Source organism: Nothoprocta perdicaria, unplaced genomic scaffold (assembly GCF_003342845.1).
Source record: "Nothoprocta perdicaria isolate Ctin4 unplaced genomic scaffold, notPer1 scaffold_317, whole genome shotgun sequence".
Lineage (NCBI taxonomy): Eukaryota > Metazoa > Chordata > Aves > Tinamiformes > Tinamidae > Nothoprocta > Nothoprocta perdicaria.
In genome coordinates, this window is record NW_020455552.1 from 657881 (window position 1) to 683436 (window position 25556).

The following is a 25556-nucleotide window of genomic DNA, read 5'->3' on the forward strand; positions in this document are numbered from 1 at the left end:
GGGAGCCCACTGTGGTGTTAAAAAAACCCTGAGCTGGGCTGTTAAAGCTGCTTTTGGGGCACAGARACAGTCACAGGATCCCAGAAYGGCTGAGGTTGGCAGGGACCCCCAGGGATCCCCCAGTGCAGCCCCAGCTCCAGCAGGGACACCCAGAGCATGGGGCACCCGGTCACATCCRGGTGGGATGGAAGATTCCCGGAGAAGGAGCCTCCCCAGCCTCCCTGGGCAGCCTGGGCCAGGGCTCAGGCACCCTCACAGAGCAGAAGTTCCTCCCACCTGCAGATGGAGCTGCCCGGGTTTCAACTTGTCCCCATTGCCCCTTGTCCTGTCACTGGCCACCACTGAGGAAGAGTTTGGCCCCTTCCTCCCTACRTTCCCCCTGCATGTACTTATACATGTTAATCAGATCCCCTCTCAACTTTCTCTTCTCCAAGCTAAACAGGCCCAACTCACTCAGTCTCTCCTCATATGAGAGATGTTCCAGTCCCTTAATCATCTTTTTCACTCTGTGCTGGACCCTCTCCAGAAGCTCCACGTCCCTCTTGTCCTGGGGAGCCCAGAACTGCACCCAATGCTCCAGGTGCGGCCTCCCCAGAGCGGAGCAGAGGGGCAGAATCACCTCCCTTGACCTGCTGGCAATGTCCTCCTGATGCAGGCCGGGATCCCATTGGCCTTCTTGGCCACGAGGGCACTGCTGCCCCATGGTTAACTTGGTGTCAACCAGGACTCCCAGAGGTCCATCTCTGTGGAGCTGCTCTCCAGCAGGTCGACCCCTAATCTGTACTGGTGCCTGGGGTTATTCCTCCCCACGTGCAGGACCCTGCACTTGTCCTTATTGAACCTCATGAGGTTCCTCTCTGCCCAACTCACCAGCCTGCCCAGGTCCCTCTGGATGGCAGCACAGCCCTCCGGAGTGTCGGCCACTCCACCCAGCTTGGTGTCATCTGCAAACTTGCTCAGGGTGCCCTCAGTGCCCTCGTCCAGGTCACTGATGAACAAGTTGAACAGCACCGGGCCCAGTACTTATCTCTGTGGGACACCACTGGCCACAGGCCTCCAACTGGACTCAGCCCAATTTATTACCNTCCCTCTGGATGGCAGCACAGCCCTCCGGAGTGTCGGCCACTCCACCCAGCTTGGTGTCATCTGCARACTTGCTCAGGGTGCCCTCAGTGCCCTCGTCCAGGTCATTGATGAACAAGTTGAACAGCACCGGGCCCAGTACTTATCTCTGTGGGACACCACTGGCCACAGGCCTCCAACTGGACTCAGCCCAATTTATTACCACCCTCTGAGCTCAACATTCCCATGGGAGCCAGCAGCACCCATTTCCCAGTGCTGCCGAGGCAGCTCCCCAGTCGCCCTTGGGTGACTCGCAGAGCTGCCTCTTTGCTCCTTCTCCACACGAGCACTGAGGATGCAGCGCCCTAGGAAGTCATGGGGACGGGAGGAGGGCCACATCACAGGGGCTGCGGTGGCCCTGCTTGTGGCCTGGTGCTGCTGGCCGCGTGCCATGYGGGGCCCAGCCCAGCCAAGTGTCCCCTTCAGCGCCCTCCTTGAACAAGGAGGGTTTTATTGGGTGCCTGGAAGGAGGGAYGGGAAAGGGGACAGGAAGGGGCAGGAGCGGCTCCCAAAGACGCGCTGTGCTGTGCGGCGCATGGGGAAGTCACATCAGCCTCACCACTCGCTCAAGCCAGGGCTGGGTGCAGGGGGGCCCCGCAGGCCCTGCGGTTGCCCGAGGCCCCTCAATGGGCCCTGGAGGGGCTGGGGTGGGGGCTGAATGCGGCACACGCGGCCGCACGCAACCAGGACACCATGGCGCTCGGCTTTGCGGTGCCGCTGCTGCTCGTGGCCACCTGGGTGCTGCCGTGTGCCGCCACCCGCGCCGCCGCCTCCTGCACCTGCTCGCCGCGCTCGTCGCCGTCCTCGCCGGCTGCTGGCTGCCCTTCCCCTGCTCCAGAGCCTCTCGGTGCTCGCCGTGCGGGGCTGCCGGAGCTGCCGTGGGCGCTGCTCGTGCCCCTCTCCCGCCTGCACCCCTGCGCCACCCGCCTCGCCTACCCCAGCAGCCGCCTCAACCTGCTGCTCTGCGCCTTCCTCGACAACCACTTCTGCGCCCAGTGCCGCCTGCGGCTGGGGCTGCGTACCTCCCCACGGCACCCTGCAGCAGCCGCCTCGGTGCCCAGCGGCACCCCGTAGCGCTCCGAGGTGCCCTCAGTGTCACCGCGCAGGACGGGGGCTGCAGCCTGTGACGGGGCCCTGAGCGCCCYCTCCGCCCCGTCCCTACCTCCCCGCGGCCGCCGCCACCTCCGCTGCCCCACGGCCGCTGCCCGTAGCAGCAGCTGCTCCGGGGCTGCGGGAGGGCGCGGGACACCTCGGGGCAGCCGCGGGGGCGGCGTGGAGTGGGGCCCGGCCCCGACATGGCCGCCCCGCGCGGGGCTCCCGCCGCCACCTGGAGCCTTGCAGGGAGCGGGGCCGCCAGGAGCGGGAGCCGCTGCCCGGCAGGACGAGGCTGTGGCTGCGGCAGAGGCCCCGGGGGGCTCCCGCCAGCCCCGGCTCCCCAGGCCCCGGGGCTGCCCCACGCACAATGAGGCGCCTCRGGAGCCGCCGGCCCCGCTGCGGCACCCGGGGCTCCCCTTCTTCCCCTCACGCATGCCCCGGGCCTGGGGCACCTGCCCCTGCTGCCCTGCGTGGGGGCTCTGCGCCTGCTGAGGTGCCCCAAAGTGGGTTCAGTCACTCCCGTCCCCCTTGGGACAGGGAAAGGAGGGGCGAGGATGGAGAGCTACATGGGGAAGGGCACGGAGAGGGCCCTGCTGGAAGGGAGCCCAGGGCTGGAAGAGCCCTGGCTGCTGCTGGAGCCCCCGCACAGCAGCGCGGGACCCTCTGTGAACCCCGGCGATGCTTAGAGGGGACTCAGAGCAACTGCCACCCAAGGAACGTGCGGCTTGGAGGAACCGGGACAACCCGCTGGTGGGGAAGGCCCCGCGGGACCCCCGAGATGAAGGGCAGGGCTGAAGGAGCAGCCGGGGCCTCGGCTTGTCCCTGGGCTCCGGGCGGGCGCCCRGGCTCCGTGGAGCTCGAACGCGGCCCTGTGGCGGGGAGGCTGCCGCGACGCGGGGAGCCCCGAGCGGGCCCTGCGGCCCTGTCCTCCTAGGCGCTTGCAAAAGCATCAACAAAAGCTGTTAGAAACGCTAACCAAAAGTTACCAAAATAAATCAAACAAGTGCAGAGAAAGACTGGAGGGAAGATTGAGAATTATTTTGAGATTAATTGAGAATTATTTATTAGCAGTTAAAATTTTCTGGCTTACTTTTCCTAGCGCTATGGAAGGTGAGAGGGGACAGTTACTTTCACCAGCACAACTGAAATGTAATTCCAGGGAAGAAATGCAAGTCAGTTAAAAATATCTGATACAAGATCAAAGAAATTAAGCGCCATAAAGTTACACCTGGAAAGTGGAAGTTTCCAGGGAACGAGGGAACAAGCTTTTAACACCTCTCTAAGAGGAGGMGTAGGATGGGATGGTTTTGGGAAGCTCAGGACATGTGCCAGAAGAGCTGTTTTCCCTGTATTGTGCACGCCTTGCGTTACCTCTGAATTGTATTTTAATTAAATCTGGCCCTTCAGAACTTCTGCTRGTCACCTGGAACACATGAAGATTTCTCCTCAACTTGATAGACGGTCCTGTTTCCATAGGAGTCCTGCTGCCCTGGAGCACCCCAGGGCAATCCCATTCCCCAGCACCTCCAAGGGAGAAGGCTGCTGTTACTTGATGACCTTGATTCATGAAATGCACCTTCATGTGAGTAACACTGCTACTCTGTCCAGTACAAGTGTACTAGGGGCAGGAAGGAGGTTAGGAAGGCGACTTCTTACCTTTAGGTATTATAAGACATTGAGGACCATGTCCTAAATGAAAGTCCTAAATTCTGTGCWATTGTAAGGACCTGGCACACAATAATAAACATTTTCCTCCTTTTCTTCTCTTTTCCTATGGTTTGTCAAACTTGGGAGTTCTTCAGTACTTTAAGCTTTAGAGCTTGAGGTGTTCTCTGCAACGCGTGTTTAACTGGGGAGCATTTGCAGAGCACAGTGAGATCTTCCACCATGTGGTGACCCCGGTGGTCTGTCCTGTGTCCGTCCGCATCGCGGTCGCACGGCCTTTCCGCAGACCCGGGCTGGGCAGGATGGGGCTGTGCGAGCACCAAGTTCACAGACGTTTCGTCCAGCAGAGAATCTCAGCGAGGAGAGCCAGGCGACGCACTCCAACCGAGGTATCTTTGCTTCAAGAGTCTGCCAGGAGCTGGGCACAGCTCCCAACGGGGAGGAGGCACGGAGGAGGCGTCCCCGTCGCCGAGCCGAGGCCAGGTGGGCAGCGACGCCGGGCTCCAAACCCTTGTGCTCTCCCCAAGATCCCCTGGGAAGAGCAAGCTGCGCAAAGCAAACAAACCTGAAGGAGTGACCTTAGAACAGGCAGTCACTTTATTTTCAGCTGGTCAAGGGTTTCTTCTCTCCTTGCAAATTATGCCTCAGAGAAACAGCAGCAAAAACGTGCAGTAAGGTCCCTGCTAGCAAAGAATGTGAACTTTAGCTCTTTCTCCTTCTGAGGATCACAACKCACCACTTGCAGCCCAGCAGGCATCCTTCAAAGCGATCCTCATCCTCAGATGACGAGGATTTTGAATCACTCCACCTGCTTACAGAAGCCTGATGTTCAGGAACTTCACTGCACTAACACTATTTCCCCCCCAGCTTTGTCAAAACCCTCAGGATTTCATCCCGTCTCCTCATGCTCACACAGAAAACGTTCCCATCTCACCTATGTAGCTCAAAACCTGACCTTACCTTCTCTAGCCCAAGTTGGTATCTCAAAAATCTATCTTCTCACCTCCTGTTCCCTAACTCAAAGACTCAGTAATTTTAAGTTGTCAGATTCTTCCTTGAGATAATCTACGAGGCAGGATTTTCCCATCTTCTGGGGTCAGCACATCAATGTATTCTAGATACAAAAAGTGTACTCGTACTTTCACCTCACTAAAACCCTCAGCACCCCTCCTGTCATACCAGGCACAGTTCCCATTTCTTTTAAAAATAAATATTTATAAACAGAAGGAAGAGAATTGAACTACAATGTTAAAAACGTTCCTGCCAACAGCACGGATGTCTTTTTCGGGTACAGTCACAAGAACAGGTTGTACACCAACACAACAGAATTACAGTCTAACGGCCTCTGCTCTCGCTGGGTGCCACAGTCCTTCCCCTGCAGGAACTCCCGTGTCCCTGCTCGCAGAAACCAGCTCTGCAAACTGCTCCAGGGCCTGCGAGGGGGCTGCTCAGTCTCCTTTGGTGATGAGGTCCTCGATATACGCATCCAGTTCATCATCTGTATTAATGTCAATGTCCTGTAACCRAAAGCACAAGAAAATCAATAAAGAAGTGAATCTTGAAGGACAATGTAAGGATGGGGGGGGGGGATGGAAATCCTTCCAAACAGCAACCAAGCGTCCTCCGCAGGATCAGTCCCAATCAGTCTTTCTCCAAAGGCACCGTTTTATCCCTGCATGTATCTGCTGTGAAAGCTCCTTTATCACAGCTTGACTGATGGACACAACGTGGCCTACAAACCACACCCCCATTTGATGCTCAGGTAATAAACCTGTAGGGCTAATCAGKGCCAAGTCAGTAATTTTCTGAGCTAACACACACGTTTTCTCAATATTGGACAACTGCTTCCATCCACTTTTAATTTTTCCTTTGGGTGGTCTTAATTTCATTTCTCAAGTAGTGTGGCAGAAATTCCCTTCGTAACACTCTGATACTATCTGCAGAAAACTGCCCAGGAAATTTCTCCCGCACGCTCATATTTCACTAAGTTAAAAAATAGATAGAAATAGCACGTTTAAAGCAYAAGCTATGAAAAAAGTCACCTATGAATATGAATACTTATTAGGAATAGACCTAGATCCCAAAGTGTAGGCAAGCTGAGCAGCACTTCTGATGGTCTGTGCCCAAGTTAAACTGCACCGAGAAGGAGCTGAAGCACAGATAGGACTGAGACTAAAACACAGATTGGGCTCACCGTGGTGGGGAAGGGTTAATGCTGAGGTTGCCCTGCCCCTTCTCACCCACCTCCTGCACTTTCTGCAGCAGAGCCACGATGTTAGTCCTCAGCTTCTGCAGCTTCTCTTCCGTCTCCTTCAGCTTCTTCTCTGAGTTACGGAGATTTTCTTCACAGGCTTTGGCCCGGGCGTCGGCGCGTGTCTGATATGAATTGCACAGGTTCTGCAGACCTACTTCGTATTGCTTGAAATACTCCTTCTATAGAACACAAAAAAGAAGAGAAAATACGTTACCAAGAAAAGAAGGCACCACGTGTAAAGGTAACTGCAGCACATGCCCCTTCCCTGCACACTGGGACTGCACACAGGCCCAGCCACTGCTTTCTCTGCCAGCCACCACTTCACACTTCACATTTCTGATTTGTTTACTATGAGAGAAAAAAAAAAAAAACACATAGCTTTTCCTATTCCCCAGAGGCTAGAGCTGCAACAAAACTGATTACATTTAGACTGGGGATGTAGCATAGTTCAAATAGAGCAAAGCACAACTATGCTGCGGAAGGAGCAGCAGCTTCAACGTGGGGCCAGCTCCTCCAGTGCCGCCCAGCCCAGCCTGCTGCGAGGCTACAACCTCTGCTACGCTCACATTCAAACCTGCAACAGGGCAATGTGTCAGGTGAAAGCAGCATCTCTGCAAGTGGACTAACCAAATCCACACAGAGAAAAGGGGAAGACGCCTTGCAATATATACCTGGGGGGAAGGAAGGATACTTTGGGACTACCAAATATACCAAATCACAGACTGGCACGTTGCATTTTGTCTTTATCACGTCAGCTTGGTCATCTGGAAGTGAAGTGGGCTTGGGTCCTCTCTTCTCCCATTTTTGAGACTGTCTCTAAGTTACATTTATAGATTGTGGGCAAAATTAATAGATGCACCTACATACTACTTCTAAAAGCCTCTAACCTAGAGCGTCTCCTTTAAAAGCTTAGCAAGAAAGGACAGGACAAGATTTCTAGGAGGACAAGAAACCAGGATAGCAGCAGCCAACAGCTTTCTCACACAGCTGCAAGCCCAGAACACCCCTCGGCATCACAGTCTCGTTTGGAAGGATGAGGGCACACACTTCACACTCTCCTCACATGTTCTCAGCTACACTGGTCTGCCAAGGCCTCCAACAACGCTTTGGGAGTGCACCCTTGCACCCACAGGATGCACATTTGCAGTGCGAATGGAGCATGTGCATGTGTGTGTGGGGGGGTGGGACAAAACCCTCCGTTTTAGAGGCGTCCTGGACTCACCAAGGGAAATGCCATCAGCTCCTCTGAGCTCATGGAACTCAGCTCCTTCTTGGAGATGGGAAAATTTGGAGGTAAGAAATACCGCAAACAGTTCCTATACAGGAGAGAAGAAGCCAGAATTTGAGTTTAAAAGATCTGTTTGAAGACCAAGTCAGACAGTAGCAGTTCAGAAGCAGCACCATGAACCCACCGAAGGATTTGCACTAGCAAGTCGACCGTTTCTTGGCTGCTGCTGGGCCCAGTGGTATCTGGTTCAATTCTGATACAGTCTGAGGTAGAAGGTTCAGCTGCAGTAACCTCCTCTTCCTGCTGCGTGTCTGGAGTCTGGTACTCTGGAGAGGGAGGCTTCATCAACCTCACATCCTCACTGCCCTTCTCCACCCTGGAGGRAAGAAAAATCAAGGGGAAGTCACACACCCTTTGCTAAAATCCTGTTCACAGCTCCATCACAATCTTTACAAAGCCATCACCCTAAAAAAAACCTTCTAGATTATACAGCATTTCCCTCCACAGGACTGTCAAGGTGAGAGGCAGACCGTCTTGAGCCTGGAGGGTCCACTCGCTGCAGAGCAGCAGGACGGTCCTGAGGATGTGGCTCTCTAAGAGGACAGCACCAGATTGGTCTTCAGTATCTATGGAAGTGAAAGAGGATCTTCCACCTTAAAGCACAACAAGCCTCCCAAAGCCAGGAGCTAAGATAGTTACCAGCGATCTCTCGGGGTGGTGTCTGTAGGAACATAATCAAACTTCACCTTCCACCGCACCGCGTTCTTGCCCAGCTCCACAGCCGTGACGCGGCCCGTGAACCACTCCCTGTTCACACGCACCTCCACGTGCAGCCCTTTATCTGAAGGGAGGAAGGAAGATGTTCACAGTGTTGGCAAACGTTTGGATTCTGAGAGCGYGTCCTGCATGTTTAGAGCAGACACACACCCTCAACTAGGAGCAGACCTAAACTCACAATAAATCCTACACCTGAAGGGTGATGAACCATAAAAATTCTGCTCCCATTAAATTAAATTCCCACTTTCTCACAAATAGTTCACTAATGAGCTATGAAGAAACATGACATTATCACACAGAGGGTTGGACGTACTGCAGGCCAGGMTGACCTGCATTTTTCAGGCTTGTAGTGGCTGCTAGGACAGTTTTCCAAGCCCTCCTAATGGATCACTTTCCAGGAACGTTCTTGGAATACGCTGCAGGAACTAAAGGAGCTGCTCCAGCAGAAGATACAAGACCATTCCAGCTGTAGTCTTTCCTAGGGGTGCCCCAGCCCTCTTTCACAGCAGTGCAGCAAGTCCAAACACAGCTCTCAGCACTCAGCACTTCCCAGCCAAGAAGCCCACACTCCTGCTCTCCTGCTGGGAAGGGTGAGCATGGTTTGGGTTGCAAAGCATGACCCTACACCACCCAGCCAACTAACACCCTAAATAATATAACGCTGCCCTCATTACAGATCCTGCCACGAGGCGATGGCCTCCGGTTACGTCAAGGGGGTTTAGCCAAACAATTTTGCTTTGTGTGAATTAGAAGAGTCTCAGGATCTGGGATCTAACTTTACATGAAACCCTAATTTAAAGGTTATTAATGAAACCACATGTTTAGCTGGTGACTAAGTTCTGCAACACCCATCCTTTCCATCAGCCTAGATCCTGGAGGGGTGTCCAGGTTCACCTCTCACCTGTCTGAGCCTTCTTCAGCTCTGCTAGCTCTTCTTCTCCTGCGCTGTCAGTGAGCTGCAAGCAGAGAGAGCTCAGATTAGGGTATTCCCAAGCAAGATTATGAGTGCTGTCAAATACCTTCCGCTGGGGACACCCTGCGCTTCTCACCTCCACCACCACTTCGTTTGATTCCTTCTTCTCCTCTTTCAATATCACAATTTTGCCTCGTTTATTTGTCCTCTTCTGCTCCACTTCTTCCTCGGACCCATCTTCTGTGGCATTTAAAGTCCTTTTCCGGGTGGTGGAGGCCTGCTGGAAAAAAGCAAGTTGTAGCTCAGTTCCARTATGCCAACAGCCCAGATATTCCTTTAGTCAAATAAAAGTGTACTCAGCATCAATTATCTCCAGTTGAGAACTCTGGTCAATTTTTAAAGGTTTTGGTATATGCCATGTGACAACAGAAATATTCATTCCCACCATCCCATATCATATTTGTGTGTGGAGAGCCAGTCTGGTCTCCCAGGGAAGGGATGAAACAAGTTTTCAGGAGGACTTTCCTGCCCAAGGAATGTAGCGCTGGGCCCACGTGAGCAGGACAAGAGAGGCCATGCAGAATAGCAAGAAACGAGATGACAGTTTTCATTCCCGGTTCTCACCTGGGTAGATTTGACAGCAGCTGATTTCTTCACTGGCACTTTTGCGGCTTTGGGACTCGATGTCTCACGCAGGCTCTTGGGGCTCTGCGGGACAGCAGAGGGGGACCTGGCTGATTTGGCATGACTTCTGAGGGTGCTGTGGGACTTGCCAGCTGTCCCAGAGACCTGGGCTGTCCTGGAAGTACCGGCCTCCTCCCTGGAGGTGTTGGCCAGTTTGGGAGCGCTAGTGCTTGGCTGAGCTRCAGAACTCCTTTTCTGCTGGCCGGAGGACTTTGGAAGAGGCTTGGATGATGGTGGTCTGCTGGGGGCATTCTTAATTACATCAGGTAAAGGAGGAGATCGTGGGCGCTGYGGTCGGCTCAGTGGCTGAGCGGTCTGGAAGAAACATGGACACAGGAGAGGGAAAAATGAAAATCTGGCTCAGTTTTGCATTACAGGAGAGTAGAGACTACAGTGGTATCACAGCTCTAGCATTTACCTCTCCTGCAGGCTGGGTAGTCACCTCCAGGGGCAGTTTCTTTAAGTCAGCTTGAGATCGAATTGGAGTGGTTTTCTAAGAAACAAAGCAGAAAGGTTATCTTTAAAAGCTCTTAGTACTTGCCTGAACCCAAGCTCTCAAACAGATCTCCAGTCTAAAATCAAGACAAAGTTGTGYTCTGCTGCGCTGCCAGACACATCCTTTCACCCAGGCATCAGCAGTCAACACCTCCTCCAAACATGAAGCCCAAGCTGAGATGCTGCTTTCCTGCTATKAAAACCACCCCACCCATCCCTGTCACACAGCACACGTTGCTGCAGAGGCGGAGAATCATTGCTCAGCAGCATCCGTTGGCGTTAGGAGGTCCCTCAAAGCTCTGCTGTGCCTAGCTGGAAACCTCCTGATTTACCTGCAACGCTTCCAGCTTTTCTTGCTGCTGGCGGATTTTCTCCGACAGCTGCTTCTGCTTTTCTTCTGGTGATTTCAGGTCTTTCTTCAGACTTCCCAGGGGCACTTTCTGCTTCTGCTCTGCGGCTTCACATCTGGCACCAGAAGAATTCAAGACAACCTCAGCAAAGACRGAGCAATCTGCAAAGTCTCACACACACTACCCTGCCTGTGGCAGTTTTCCTTTTACTTACAAAGGAAAGCTCATTGCTAGCTGCTTGCAATTAAGTCATGTCGCACCTTTCCTCCTAAGGCCATAACATTTCTCTTTGCAAAATATCTACAGGGGTATTTGTTGCTCCCCTCACGCGCAGTTTATGACTCACAAAATAATAATAATCTTACTAGCTCAGGTCCTATCAGAATCCTGCCTGGAAGAGACCTTGAGAGAGGAGAGACAGGTAGGAGATAAATGATATTATGGACTCTAAAAGGCTGTTATTAAGGYGTGTCCTTTAAGAGCACAGGCCTGGTGTGACTCAAACCATTACTGACATRAAGCAGAACTGCACCACTGCCCTTGTGCAGCCCGCACCAGCCCGGGGCAGTGCCCGGCAGTGCCACACTGCCGTGATTTCAAACACTCCCATTCCAATGARAAGGCACCATCTGGTAACTTTTCCCTTCGTCTTTAAGCACTGAGCCAAGGCACCTATATGATGGTCTGATCCACTTGCCTCTTTATTCAGTTAAGATATGAACAAAATTCTGTCAGCATCTTTTCATACAGAAAGAAGGAGCCTAGAGCAATCACCTTCCTCAAAGAAAACAGCAGATTCTACCTAGATTTTATATATTTAAAAATGTATATTTTATATATATATATTTCATTATAATATATTTATATAAAAATATGTAAAATGTTGTAATTGTGAAATCTTCCCCTGGTATATGAAGTGAAGTGCCAGTATGACACACGTATGACATGTATGTCACCAATACTCATTCTGGGAACAGTTCAGTCTACAGCTATAAAGTTTTCAGCTACCCCCTTACATTATCCGAGAAGAAGAGGTGACCAAAACACACGGATGAGGAAGGCTGCAGGAAGGCCCTGTGTCGGCCCCCTCTTACCTGTCCTGTTCGGGATCCGGGTTCATGGAGCACACCCAGCTATCAGGGTAATTCTTCTCCACGGAACTCAGCTGGAACGGGAGCGTGCGCCACTTCAGACACACATCTGTGGGAGAGCACGGGGCGGGTCAGGAACCCCTCGCAAGCCACAGAACCCAGGACTTGTATACGACACTCACCAAGCCCAGTTAGCCCTCAGGACAACATTAATTTCCAAAGAGTATCTAATGACAACAGGACTAGTGTAAAGAAAAGGCAGAAAGTGAGACACRGCCCCAGGCCACATGAGTCCATTCCTGCTCAATGATCCCCAAGGGCACCTTGAGGAGGACCTTAAATCTGGGAAACCAGGGAATCCGACCAAGAACCTAAGACCACCAGTGTTTAACCACCTAGGCTAGAGACTTTGGCTCACGGCTGCACTGACAGCTACCCATCCAAAGCTCCATCCAAAGCTAAGAGCCACTTCCAAGGATGCTGCTCATCTCAGGAGGCCACTGCCTCTTCCTGGGTTACAGRAGTCAGATCCGTCCACAGCAGATTTCAGATGAACCAGGTGAACATACAGATTTGGCCTCCACAGCATTACATGACAACTGGGAAGGCACCCGTGTAAAGTAATTTTTGTCTAGAAACTGCAAGGACTCTCAACTCGGACCCTGCAAAGACTTTAGAGGCCCTGGCAGGTGTCAACAGAAGAAAWCTCAGTGAATGGCAGGAAAGTTCCTCTTACTTGAGAGTAACTTGGAAGGGGCTGAGGAAATGGTCAAGACAAGAGAACGTGATAAATGACTGACCATTTCCAAAAGACCAGTCCTTAGATTCCCTGCTACATCCTCATCTGTGGGGCATATTGGATCACAGGAGTTTGGCCTTCACCAAAACAGGAAGGGGCTGCACCAGGACCTCCCTTCTCCCAGAGGTTAAGGGCTCAACAAGAGTCATTTAGAGGTGTGAAAAAACTCACATTACATGTGAAAGGCTACAGTAAATTATTCCCTTCTGTGCTCACATCTAGCATTGCTCAATAGCCCAGTTCATCAAAAAAAWGGAAGTTTTTGATCTTATTTTAACTTGAAATGAGTGGCTTTGGTCAGTTCCAGTTTTGTACAATCACACCTAAAGAACATCACGAATAAGGTTCCTCTCCTCCACAGTTTATGTCARGAGGTCCAAGTGTCCCACCAGGTGCAGCAAAGGGACCTTACAGCAGGAGAGAGGCCCTCTAAGAAGAGGATCTCAGAAGTCTCCTACCAGCAGTGTTCCCAATCTCCACCTTGTAGTTCTGTCCCCGCTCAACAAAGACCAGCCTCTAACAGCAGCCACCCGCCTGGTCGGACTCACCACACTGAATCGTGGTAGGAATTTCCATGGCTCTTCGGCGTTTGTAGCGGAGCTCGCTGGACGGAGGCTGGTTCCAGTTTGCTGACAAATAACCAAATTCATCCCAGAACTTGATGATACCCCTCTGGGCTGCAAAACAAACGAGCAATTCCCCATTCRTTAGGGAGCCATAACCACAAAAAACCATCATCTTCACTCTTGGCTGCCCTCTCCCTTAGCTGTCCCCTTCCAGCTGCCAGAGCTTTCCCTTCCAGTCRCTAGTCACTGCGAAGGAGATGAAGTTTCCCTACCTATGGCAACATCCTTCCAGTACTGGGCCAAGTGCTCTCCCATGGCCTTCAACAAGTGCCGATACTCTTTGGCGTCAGCAAAGTCCTGTTTGTTGTGGGTTGGCTCCAGAACCAAGTAGGGCACGTCCACCACCCCGACCACTCCGCCACAGGCCCTGAAAGCAGATGGACAGTTACCAACATCGCCAAGCCCGGACGAGGCCAGAAGTCTTTTCCAACGTCCAAAGCCATGGGAAGCAATCCTGGAGCAGCAGATTACACCCATGCAGTCACTCATTCCCTTTTTTCACTTATCAGCTTTCTRAACCCCTCTGAGCTGCCATTCTGCAAAACAACAACGTGGGGTCAACTACCTCCTTCTCTAGATCAATCACAGGTAACTTATTGACACCAAATAATCATTGCTCCCTGTATTCATTYGTCAGCCCACGGAGGGAGCGTCCGSACTCAAATACCACTACTGAGCACAACTGCTTCACACTGCTGCAGGTATGACCCGCATCTTGAGGTTTTTTGGCAAAACATCAGGAATATTGGACAATGTATTYAAACCTTTTGTTACACTCTAAATCTTTTCATTAAAAGCCGACAAAACGACGAATGCCTCAAGCTCACAGGGAATGATGATAATTCCTTATAGGAAAAAGTTGTTGCACAGCTGAAGTCACATATAGGAAAGAGTCAGGCTTAAAGATTGCTAAATAAATAAATAAAATAATCTCCAAAAACTCACATGCCACCTTCCAGCTGTGGGCCCACCTTCTCATACATCTTTATCAGTCGACTGCAATTATAAATGAACATGCCATCCAAGTCACGCTGCTCAATGTTCACACCAAAGATAAAATTGAGTTCTTTGGGTTCCTTCAGTGCCCTGGAATAAATCAAAACAGAGCTTCAGAGATGCAACACAGCCACCAGCTCAGGACAGACGCCATCTGTTCAGCTAACTGTTGGTCTGGGTATACCTGTGCTTTCATAAATGGATTTTGGTTTTTATTTCAGAATTATTTTTCAATAATTTAGAAATTTCTAGTCAAATATAATAACACTACGAGGTGCAGACTTACGCTCTCCAATGTGAGGCATGAATTTGGTTAGTATGTTCTAGATGAATGCCTCTACACTGCAAAAAACATGGAAATCAACATTTTGATATAAAATTCCACCCTCAGTATTTAGATTCTGGAGAAGTTCTCATAACTGCAAGTTTCGTAACATATTGCAGCACGTCCCAAAGCTGGGGACTGTTGCACACAGAGGTTTTGCTCTTCTCAGAAGAGCAGCCAGCAGGTTGCGTGACTGCTACCCTGCCCGTTCCACACTCCCCAGCCAGCGCTGCTCCCCGTTCTGCTCGGAGCACAGAGCAGCTTCTGACCTGGCAYCTTCGATTTTCTGGAACTGCACCTGCAGTAATGGAGAAAATCCTGATAGACTTACACCTATAAAATACTTTTTTGTATCACAGAAACCGAAGCGCTGCTCTGTCGCTGACTGTGGTCAAAWGATGCTCCGAGGCTTCTCTCAGGTCCCTGTTGAGCGTTTTCCACAATKAGATTGTTCCAGTGCAGCCTGAAGGCTGCAGCAAACACAAGCCCCAACCTGTATCAATAGCAGGGCACAGTCGAGGCCGCTGTCCTGACACCTCTTGTTACGGACTTCCTATTCCCACTTCTTAAACACCTCAACGCCTAYGTGCTTTATCCCAGTTAGGAACTTGGCCTCGCTTTAAATGATTTATTGAAGATAATTAAAATTCTTTAAAATGATCTGTTGCCTGTTTACTGCAAATACCAGATAGTAAGAGAAACCAAATAGCATATTCACAAAGCACCATATAATAATCTGCAGTTATAAGAGGCAGATCTGTCTTAAGAGTTCAAGTATCTCCCAACCAGTCCCTGAAATACTTTAATTTCACATTTCTAATTTTGTTCTCATAAAATCATTTTCTTGCATGAATGTATATGCAATCCCTTCCCACAACTTCCTTCAAAAGGGAAGGGTTTAGTATAACAGGGCTGATGTGCTGGTTGGCAATAATTTTTTCTTTTTTTTTTTTTTTTGATAAAAGACATCCCAAAAAGCCTGTTTTGTTAGCAGCAAGCACAGTCACCTACCTAGCACCCAATCAGTGATTTCATAAGCAGCTATAAACCCAGAGGTTGTTCTCTGAAGGATAACCAAGTTACTGGGAAGACACCAGCTTTCACTAACCTTAAACTTACCCATTCCCAAAATATGTTTTGAATCCTAYCAGTAGGGAAACGGGGCTGAAAAACATCACTTTGGTCTCACCTGATTGAGGGGGACAGCTTGTGTGAGGGGGGGTGCCAGCAGCTGTGGCAAAACCAGCGACTGTTCACATTCCCACAGGCAAAGGATTCATTCTACTTTTCTAAATTTTGGTGAAGGATATAGGGCCGTAAATTCCATGTAAAGATGTGTACTTGGGAAATCACTTTATCCTCCAAATTTGACCAAATTAAAATTAAAAATCAAATTTGCAATACAAATCCCAGGCAGTTGCCTATGATTATTAGGGCTGTAGTATCTGTTCCATCTGCTGCTGGCATCATCTGAACGTAAAGGGGCTTTGGGAGCCTCAGACAGCATTTGTGCCAGTGACACCCACAACACGAGAGAAACGGTGGGAATCCGTCCCAGGGCATCCCCTGAAACCCAGAACTTACTGGGAATTTGAACCGATACCTGCACCTCTTTCAGGAATGTGTTTTGTTTTCTAGATAAAGTGGATGATTATGAAATAGCCTAACTCTCTAAAAAACCCTCTGATTACCAAAGATGAATGAATCTAAATCTGAATATATAATTTCTCTCTATGTATATTAGAGAGATGTATCTCTCTCTATAGTTTTATCTATATACTTACATATACATATATCTATGTATATTTAGATTAGGACAAAAGGTTTTTCCCTTGTTTGTTTGTTAGTTGCCTACCTCTATTCTCATCACATATTTGCYACTTGGCTAAATACACTCTTTTGGCACCCCACAAGAAGGGTATTTTCCCAACCAAGAGCTCATTTGGATTTTGTGGCTTGCATGTTCTTAGGATCAAGCAGAAAGACCCGTTGAACAAATTTAATCTCCATTTCTCACTCCCGTTATGGACGCTGAAGGGCACACACATGCTGGCCTCAAAGTAAGTTCTGTGTTCACCGTTCCGCTTTTTGAAGAAAAAAATATTTCCTCACTGAAAGAAAGGTGGAAAGCCACTCACAAGCTTTCACTCCATGCAGTAAATAAAAAGCTTTAAAGCTTTTTATTTTATTTTTATTTTATTTTTATTTATTTTATTTATTTTTATTTTATTTTTATTTATATATTAAAGCTTCAAAAGATGAGTTAAGCACATGGAAATGGCAGAAAATGACACCTGAGATTTTCTGCATTCTCCAGGTCACATCCCTGCCACTTCTCAGTTCAAGTATTTTTTTTTCCTCCTCTCCCTGAACATCAGAGGCATCAGATCCCCCTCTAGCAACAAGCCTGGAATAGCTCTGAGCTAGACATGCATGYAAATCAGCATGCAAACCCAAAAGTGGCATATGTGTATACAAATTACATGCAAATCCCGCTTTTTCCCAGGCCCAGTGTTTAAGGGATTGAGCTCCACGCTATGAAATACATAGGAAGAGTCTGCAGAAAAAAAATGCATATAAAGTGAAACATTCCTGAGAGCCTGTGAACACCAAACTTAACTCGTTACAATTATTTCTTTTGATTTCATGGCGTGGCMCATAACAGAATTTAACAAGTTTTTAGCAAATCATTTCTGCAACTCTGAAAGCTACAAAAGAAAAGCTAAAAAGGGACAAAATTCAAGGACTCCATTCAGCCAAAGGGAAGTAGCAAAGGGCAGGGGGAGAGCAGAGCGAGGAGCGCCCTGGTCGCGCCGGCGCTCGCGGCCGCCCTTCCTCACCGCTGCTTCGCGTCCTTCATCCTCCTCTTGACGTCGGCCTCCCTGCGCATGCTGATGGCCGAGTTCTGCACCTGACGCAGCGTCACCTGCAAACGGACGTCACGCAGGAACCCTCAAATTAACCCATTTCTACATTTCAGGAAGACACGGGAGCATTTTAAGTGCAGAGAATTCACTAAGTGAAGGGCAATAATTACCAAYCCTTTACATTTAAAGCGGCACCCGTTGCTGGATCATTTAAACAGCTACACAGTTAACTGAAAGAAAATGCCTATTCAACAGCAACCACAAGGACCAGCGATGGAGCCAGAACATTCAAATATTGCCGTTTCTTTTCCTCTCCTCATTACACCTCACTAAATAGTGAGGTGCTTTKAAGCAAATGCTTCTTGCTGAACCACCCGGCTTTTCCTGAAATCCTTCCTGCCTTCCACCTCCTGGCCAGGTCCGAGCCAAGCCCCAAGCACCTTTCAGGAGCCTGCAGCACCACCACAAGCTCCAGCTCCACGGGGAAGGAAATTATAAGAGAAAAAAAAAAAAAAAAGTCAATCCAAAAGCCCACAAAGTTCTTGCAACAGCTTGAGAAAGGTCAGGAGCAAAGAGCAGCGGCCACACGAGGGAACTGACTCTCTGCTCCAAACCATGGGCACAGCCTTCCCCGGAGCCCGGGACTCCCGTGCTGGAAAAGCAGGGGCCTCACCCTGGATTCCCGGGCCAGGTTCCCTCCTAGGCGCAGTTCCAGCGCTCGGGCTTTRCTCTCTGCCTCTCGAGCCTTCTCCTCCGCTAAAACACAAGGGAAAAAAGGTATTAATCACACAGAAAAGGCACCACGTAATACAGCACTCACTTGAGCCCAAGATTCCCAGAGAGCCCTTGCTGAATTTACACGTACAAGGGAATCCTTGCTGGATTTACATGCGCAAAGGTAACACAGCAAGGTTAAATCAAAGTCTGATGTATGAGAAAGGACATTTTATCAGAGGCTGAGGTCAACACTGGCACAGCAACAGGTCTAAACCCTGCAAAAACAGGTTTAGGGAAAGATCCGTAAGGCGAGGAACTGGAAACACTGAGGATGCAAATGGCCCTGCCTGCTCTGCCCAGACCTCCGAGCGGGAGCGGAGGGGAAAATCTCACACCAGGTTCAGACTCGAAGAGGAGGCGCAGGGAGAGGCTGGGCGCTGGGAAGGGACCGCGCGGAGAAGCAGGTTTATTTTCCATAATCATTTTGCCCGAGGGAAACCAAATTTAGGTTACACCTAAAATAGCACCTAGTGCTCTGAAAACCTACTGCTCTGCTCTTCAAGTTTACCGCTTTGAGAATTCCTTCCTCGTTTCTCTTCCAGGCTATCAAAAACACCCCAAAGAAGCCTGACACGAGGTATGCACCGATCCTGCCACTTGGAACAGTCCCTCAAAACTGCTCCCGGGGAAGCGCATCCCTCCCGCAGCCCTACCTCCCAGCCACAGGAAGGTGGCAGCAAGGCTGCAGCCACGGCTAGGAGCCCTTTCCCTCCCAGCTGGTTCAGCTGCAAGGGAAGGAGGCCAAGGGAAGGAGGCCGGGGAGCAGCGGCCTCCTCACAGCTCACTCCACCGAGCTTTACCACTGCCCCGTGGGATTTCTTCATCAGGAATGGGAGAGGCTGCTTTGTGGGGGAGTTTTATGCAAGTTTAACGAAGTTATTTGTTGTATTTTACATGCTTACGTAATAACTGTATGCTAAAATATCCAATAATGTCATTTTTTCCCCCCTGAACACTACAGAACTTGAGAAGATTGGGCAGACAAAACACACGCCTGGAAAAGAAAAAGCAGGATGCCCGTGTACAGGCAGAACAGTCACCGTATCAACAGATAAAATACAAACCTAGTTTTGAGTGAGGGCCTCACCAGGGAAGGAGCAGACAAAGAACAGGAGGAAGCTGCTGGTGACAGACAAAACGTGAGGGCAGAGCCAGGGCTCTGCAAGGCTCCGGAGAGCAGGGGCAGAACCCGCAGGGACCGTCCCGGACAGCTCTTCCTCAGAGGAAGCGCTCCTGGGGAATGATGCAAGTCCTCCCAGCGCACTAAGGCCAGCTCAGCAGGAATTACGTACACACAGACTTCCGGAGCATTCACAGCCATCAGAAAAACAAACAACTCGGGTCCTATCAGCCACGTAGCCTCTTCCTCCGCCCTTCTTTCTCCAGGGTAAAGCCAGGATCCCTGCACGGCCGAGGACTCACCGATCCTTGCCATGTGTTCTGCTTTCTTCACCTCCTGCTCCGCACGGGTCTTGAAGCGGTTCGAGGTATACTTGTACATCCTGTGACAACCAGAACTCATTACTCAGCAACACCTCAGCAGCCAGGCCACCCCACGACTTCATCGTCCCACCGGGGAAGAGCGGCTCCCAACGCTGCTCGACCCTTCTCCAAAGGTTCAGGAAGGGGAGAATGAGGTTGGAGTAACTGGCTGTATTGGGAAGCGTTTAGCCAAAGTTTAAGGCAGAGAKGCCATAGCAATAACGGCCACCACAGCACCCTCCATTTTTCCAGGTAAGCTGGGTGCAACATATCCCACGTTCCTGTAGAAAACCCCAAGGGCAAGAGGAACAAATTCTTTAAAAGTGGCAAGGTGGAGTGACTGTATCTGGAGAGCTTCTCCAAGTCCTCCCCTTGCCGATCAATAGCCCTTTCTCCCTCAAGCAACTGTCCCACTGTGCAGTATCGCATCTCCAGCAGCACCTCTCAGCCCTGCAGCTCACCTCCAGGAAGAAGAGATCTCCAGAGAAAACTGAGCAGAGAACTGATTTCTCAAGAGTTACATCCCAATCGGAAGCGGCATATCCTTTAGCAAAGGTGGGAGCAGAGCTGCAGGCTCCAGCTCTAACATTTCAGAGCGCTCTCCCGCGCCCCACAACCTGCCGACCACCTCGGAGAGCGCGCTGCAGTTACGTGGCCTTCCCTGATCTTGCTAGATCGGGACAAACAGAGATCCTGACCTAACTGGAGGCATCTCAGAGYGAAGGAGGAAGCCTCGGAAGAGGCGGAAGACCACGAGTCCATCCCAAATTCCATCCCCAAAAAAGCTCTATAGAAAAAACCCTCTCCAGGCCATAGTCAAAGCGATGGTCACTGGAAATGCTTCTACAGCAATGGGGAAGCCTATAGGGCCATAAGGCTTTACTGGCCAGCTCGCTGATGTCGTAAGGATCACATTTAGATGCCAGTAGGAGACAAGATCTCTCCAAGCTGCAGATAATCCATCTGCAGATACTCACACTGCATAGGAGTTAGGTATTTTTCTACAGGGGGGTATTGTAGATCCAGATGTCAATAGTCTCATTATCAGAAAACCTCTATCCTTCAATTCAGAAAATTCACATCATAAACGGTCAACTTGGTTACATTTGTGCATCTAGTGCACGATTTGAGCAATCTGGCACATGAAAGCTGTGTTAACTGCAATGTATTTTCTGCTATTCCTAAGGCCCTGCATATTGGCAAGATAAGCAGATGGGCACCAATTCTTCCAAGAACTATGAATAAAAGCATGTCAGGAGAAGGAAAATTGGGCTTGGGGTGGTGCAATCTCTTCAAATCCACTTAAGGGTGATTTATACTACCTGGGCCAAGACACAGAACGTGTCCTGAAAAGCAGAGCTGCTTTCAACAAGTTGGCACAAAKAAATTACCTCATTCATAGCCAGCCTCCCTGAGAACAAACAGGAGAGACAAGGCGAAGATGAGAGGTCCCAACATGCCCAGCTCCCGAGGCAGCAGCGCGCCGAGCAGAGCTGCAACCAGCCCCTTCCCACCGGCACRTGGGAGCAGCGCGAGGCAACGGGAGGTGCCAGCAACCTGGGCCAGCACCCACTTCACTCAATAACCCAGTAAACTGGGCAGACACCAGCAGCCCGTAGACCCGACTCCACAAACGTCATCCCAGGCACCGACCACGTCAAGAGGGAACAACCCAGACATTAGTGTTTTATGATCTCTCCCAGTGCCAAGGGCATCACAGCCAGGAAAGGCTGTGTCCAAGTGGTTTGGAAGAGTGGCTGGAGCGAGCGAATGTGTAAACGAGATCCAGCTTGTCTTGTTTATCTTGCCTGCTAGGCCAGGCTACTGCCCGGTGTGACAGACACCGCGTCCTGCAGACGCTCACGACAAGTGTCCCAGCACGTCCCCTTCGCGAGGCGCCTGCAGGCGCCCCAGGGAATCCCTGCGGCAGCCACGGGAGGCAAAGGAGCAGAGAACGGCAGCAGCACCGGGCGCCCGCTACGGTCCTGACCATGGAGTTATCTGGAAACAGCATCAGGGCTGACGTGCAAAGTGGCCTGACTGCAGCCAGCTGCACGGCTGAAGCTCTCACGGTAAGGGGAGGAGATGGAAACCCCTCTGAACTGCAGGGCAGCGGGGAGCAGCCTGCCACGAGATCAGCTTGTCCCCAGCACCAGAACAGCACTGAGGTGCTAACGTCAGGTTAGCACCTCTCTCTCTCAAAAAAGAATATATGTATAAATCAGAGTTGTTATGTCAGTTCACGATAGCTGTATTACTTGTATTAAATGGCAGAGCACTCAAACCCCAGCAAGTAGATGTATATGGGAAGGCATGAGCTCTAGTTTCAACTCTAAGGTGATGATCCAGGCYTAAGCAGCCTTCCTCACCAGGTTCAGAAAAAAAAAAAACCTAGGAGATCATGCAAAAGCTGCAAAGAAACAATAATTTTGTCCACAGAATGGATTGATTTGTCTTTTCTCCTGAATTGGGTCCTCAGGAAGAGAACTCAAGGCACAATAATTTCTGCTCATGCATCTGTAGCAGRAAGATGGAGTCTTGACAAGCTGTGTGTGGCGCGAGGTGGGCGCCTACCAAAGGGCCGTGCTGGTCCTCAGAACCAACAGTGAAGTGTGAAGGTGCCCGTGGCTCATCCCAGTGACCACGTATCTTCCGTAGCCCATCCTGCATGAGGAGGAGATCAGCAGGAAGCTTTGGCACCCTGAGCAGGAGAGCCTGGCAGGGTTTGTCGGCCTCCTGCAAAGCCCTGCAGTGTTCCCCTCAGCCCTGGTGCTCCAAATGTAACTCACTTTACAGCCATCCAACAGGAAGGTGCTACGCTGCAGTAACAAGGAAAAGCAGATCCAGAAGTGATGATGGGGACCCTGAACAACTGCTGCTCAAAGTGTCTAAAAAGACAGTCTCTTTCCAAGAGAGAACAGTTCTAAGGGGCAGAACAGAACCAAAACTCGGACTCCTTTGCAGGCATCCACTGCCCAGCACTCCTAGGGAGACAAAACTGGCACAGATGAACCTCTGGTGTGACCCAGGACGTGTCACATTATCGTGAGAGCGCAGGCAGCAACCAGGCAGTGATGAAGTCCTGTCTTTGCATCTCAGAGGCCAGTCTCTGATGAGGTCAAAGCCTCTGTCCTCCTCCTCCACTCTCCCTCCCTGGTGCTTTTTGGACCATGGCATAGAATAAAACCAGCCGAAACTCAAGAGCACAAGAGATTCCCTACCCAGGAAAGGAGGATTTGAGGAGCAAATCATGCTGGACCAGTGTAACTGCCCTCTAGAACAAAACGACCGGCCAGGTCAATGTACACGCAGTGAGGAGCTGTGCATGTAATYCCCCTCGCCTCTTAAGGTTTTGATATTGGTTTTCCACATCCTCATTTAAGAAGCTGGAGAAATGAGAATTTGGGAGACCACTAAGTAAGCTGAAAATTGGCCAAGCTCAAAGGATAACTGGTGGTTTGACATCTGATTGTGGTCAGTGTGAGTGTGGTCAGCCTGCAGGCTGATATGGGATCCATACTGTCCAGTACAAYCCAAAAAGCTTCATTTTGAGCAGCTGGTATCTTCCCTTCTGTGTCTGCTTTCAAATAGAGCTAAATTCCACAGGTTATTGGTGAGATTTTCAAAAGCACTAGATTTCCCACTAGCTTCCCCCTTTCCTATAATGTTCACATCTTATCCCCTTCTACTCTGCTCTGYAGCTTTAGCAGGGGGTTACACAGGACAGCGTAACCTAGACAGCAAATACTAACACTTTTCTACAAGGAAACACTGAAGAGCCTCGTGTCCGTGGGCAGCCTTTGGGTCCCCACACTCACCTTGGCTTGTAGAGGCAGCACGAAAGCCTCTTGGTCCGCACTTTGTGTCCGTTGATGAAGATGCGCATCCTGGGATCAATGTAGAGCACGGCAGCGTAGGCACGGAAGGAGCGGCGCTCGGGCTTGCTGCGGGAGAGGAGCCCTCAGAAAGCAGGCCGCTGGCTCAGCGGCTCCTCCTGGGATCAGCAGCAGACCTACTTTCCCAGCTGGGGCCACACAGCCCAAAGTGACGACACCGGCTCATGCCTTGAGTCATCTCTCCTTCGAGACGTCACCTTCGCCTCCCACAGCCTGGATTCCTTCTCTCCTTTACTTCACCTTTTTTCCCCTTGCTCCTCTCCAACTAAAAGGGACCCTGATCTCTCCAAATCTGAAGAATGAGCTTCTCCACTTCCAAGACCTGCAAGAACCTCAGATCCCACCTGATCAGCACGGATACTCCCCTGCTCCAACACCTCTCACGCTGATCATCGCCGTCACGGCGCTTATTTCAGAGACCTATGGCAGGATTCACTTTGCTCAACTTTACATGTTACCATCTGAGCTTCCAGCATCATTAAAATCATTGGAAATCTGAAGATAGGTTAAGCAGCTACTTCAGATTTAGCACAGTTACAACGGTCAGCAAGAGTACTATGTAAAAGTTTGATTTTCATCACCACGTAGGCAGAATAAGCGTGGCTTTTCTTTCACTTCTTCACTTGCATCTTCCATAGAGATTTTTAAAGCTCTGTTTTGAATACAGCGACAAAATATTTCTATGCACCTATTACTGCAGCTTAAAAGGGATCTTTGGTTATAGCTGGATAATAAAAGCACACCCTGCCAAAGAGTGTGYTCAGGCTCTACCCTGGAGCACCCCACGCTAAAGCAGTGCCAGCATCCTGAGCAGCTGCAGGTAAGAGCGTGCTCCAACACTGCGCGGACCAAAGCCCGGCGCAGCAGGACCAGAGCAGGGAAAGGAGCTCGGCCTGGTTATCAAACAAAAACTAAACTTCAAGAAATGGAGAAGCTCATTTCATCCCCAAAGGTCCCCAAGGAGTTTGCTGCACCTTTGTACTCAATAACATCAAGCTACTAAGCTCAGTAATAACTAGTGTCGTGGGTCTGAACCTGCACTTCCGTAGGAAGGGAGCAATACAGTGAAAGAGCCCTTAACCTTACAAAAAATAGTAGGCCAAAGAGAGCTCTGGGATTTAATCAATCATCAGGTTGGTTTAGCCTAGTTTTTCCTTTTCTTTTTTTCCTCCCAGGCTGCAAGTGAACAAAGCTTCCAGAAGGCTCAGGCTGGAATTCCTCCCCGATGAGCTCAGCAAACAGCCGGCTCTGCCTGAACAGAGTCCCCTGCTCCTCRGGCTCCCCTCCGGGCACAACCTTCTGCCTCCTCCTGAAGGAGCGCACGGAGCTACCCGTATGTCCCAGAAGGACACAGGCTCCCATGGCTCTGCAAAATTAGTCCTGTAGCTTARGGCTCCCTTGTTTTCTAATAGCTAAAGAAGAGTATTTTGTTGSCTGCTTCGACTAGGCTGAGCCAAGTCAGTGCAAAAATTCCCACCAAGGGCACAACCAAAATGTCCGTGAGCTGTTTGTAACTATGAATTCAAAGGAAAAAAAAAATCACTCTTAAATTCTCCAACTCACACTCAAAGAAGTTTCTAAAAAACATAAGCAAAGAGGATGCAGCCAGCAAACCCTAAGTGTCATTTGATCCCAACACCCGTAACATCAGTTACACTCACGTTCCCTCTGGCGGCGTTTCTGCCATCTGGATATCCCGGGGGTCAGAAGTCACGTCCAGCTCTGGCTCTCCATTATCCATGAGCTTGAGGTTGAAGATGATCACCAGAGTGCCTGAGCAAGCAGAGAAGTTTCTCAGGTGAGCCCCATGCAACGGCTGAATCCCTTGCCCACGAGAAACACCACATATACGTTACCTTTCTCGCCATGGATCTTGTTAAACTGCTCCATCACTTCCTCCTCCGACTTGAAAGGGGAATATTTGTAAATGAGCTCGGTCTCGATGGCGAATTTCTCCATGTTGTCGGTCACAGGCTCTCGGTTCCGYGCGTCCCACGTGGGCAGGGGAACGATGACCTGCAGATCACATTGCACCGGGAGATTCAGCCTCGCCAACGTGACTCAGACACCTCTGTGGTTCAGGCCTAAGTGAATCTACTCTTTCTGCTGGCACC

The 25556-nt window shown here is 50.3% G+C and overlaps 1 protein-coding gene across 3 annotated transcripts in view; it reads right to left on the reverse strand.

Moving 5' to 3' along the window:
* Window positions 1–4051: 4051 nt before the first annotated feature.
* Window positions 4052–25556, reverse strand: part of MORC2 (MORC family CW-type zinc finger 2) — a 29647-nt gene continuing 8142 nt past the window's right edge. The window contains exons 7-26 of one of the 3 annotated variants that reach the window (XM_026042877.1): window positions 25299–25458; window positions 25104–25215; window positions 23365–23490; window positions 19487–19566; window positions 17961–18043; window positions 17261–17346; window positions 14045–14185; window positions 13312–13466; window positions 13022–13150; window positions 11678–11783; window positions 10566–10698; window positions 10157–10231; window positions 9679–10053; window positions 9191–9331; window positions 9043–9097; window positions 8064–8205; window positions 7549–7740; window positions 7359–7452; window positions 6127–6315; window positions 4052–5399 (exon numbers count right to left, since the gene is read on the reverse strand). In XM_026042877.1, coding sequence (XP_025898662.1) covers window positions 5331–5399; window positions 6127–6315; window positions 7359–7452; window positions 7549–7740; window positions 8064–8205; window positions 9043–9097; window positions 9191–9331; window positions 9679–10053; window positions 10157–10231; window positions 10566–10698; window positions 11678–11783; window positions 13022–13150; window positions 13312–13466; window positions 14045–14185; window positions 17261–17346; window positions 17961–18043; window positions 19487–19566; window positions 23365–23490; window positions 25104–25215; window positions 25299–25458 — 2643 coding nt within the window. In that variant the 3' untranslated portion in view covers window positions 4052–5330. Of the gene's footprint in view, window positions 5400–6126; window positions 6316–7358; window positions 7453–7548; window positions 7741–8063; window positions 8206–9042; window positions 9098–9190; window positions 9335–9678; window positions 10054–10156; window positions 10232–10565; window positions 10699–11677; window positions 11784–13021; window positions 13151–13311; window positions 13467–14044; window positions 14186–17260; window positions 17347–17960; window positions 18044–19486; window positions 19567–23364; window positions 23491–25103; window positions 25216–25298; window positions 25459–25556 lie in introns of those variants that run through there. The other 2 variants (XM_026042876.1, XR_003250000.1) reach the window with 2 other exon arrangements.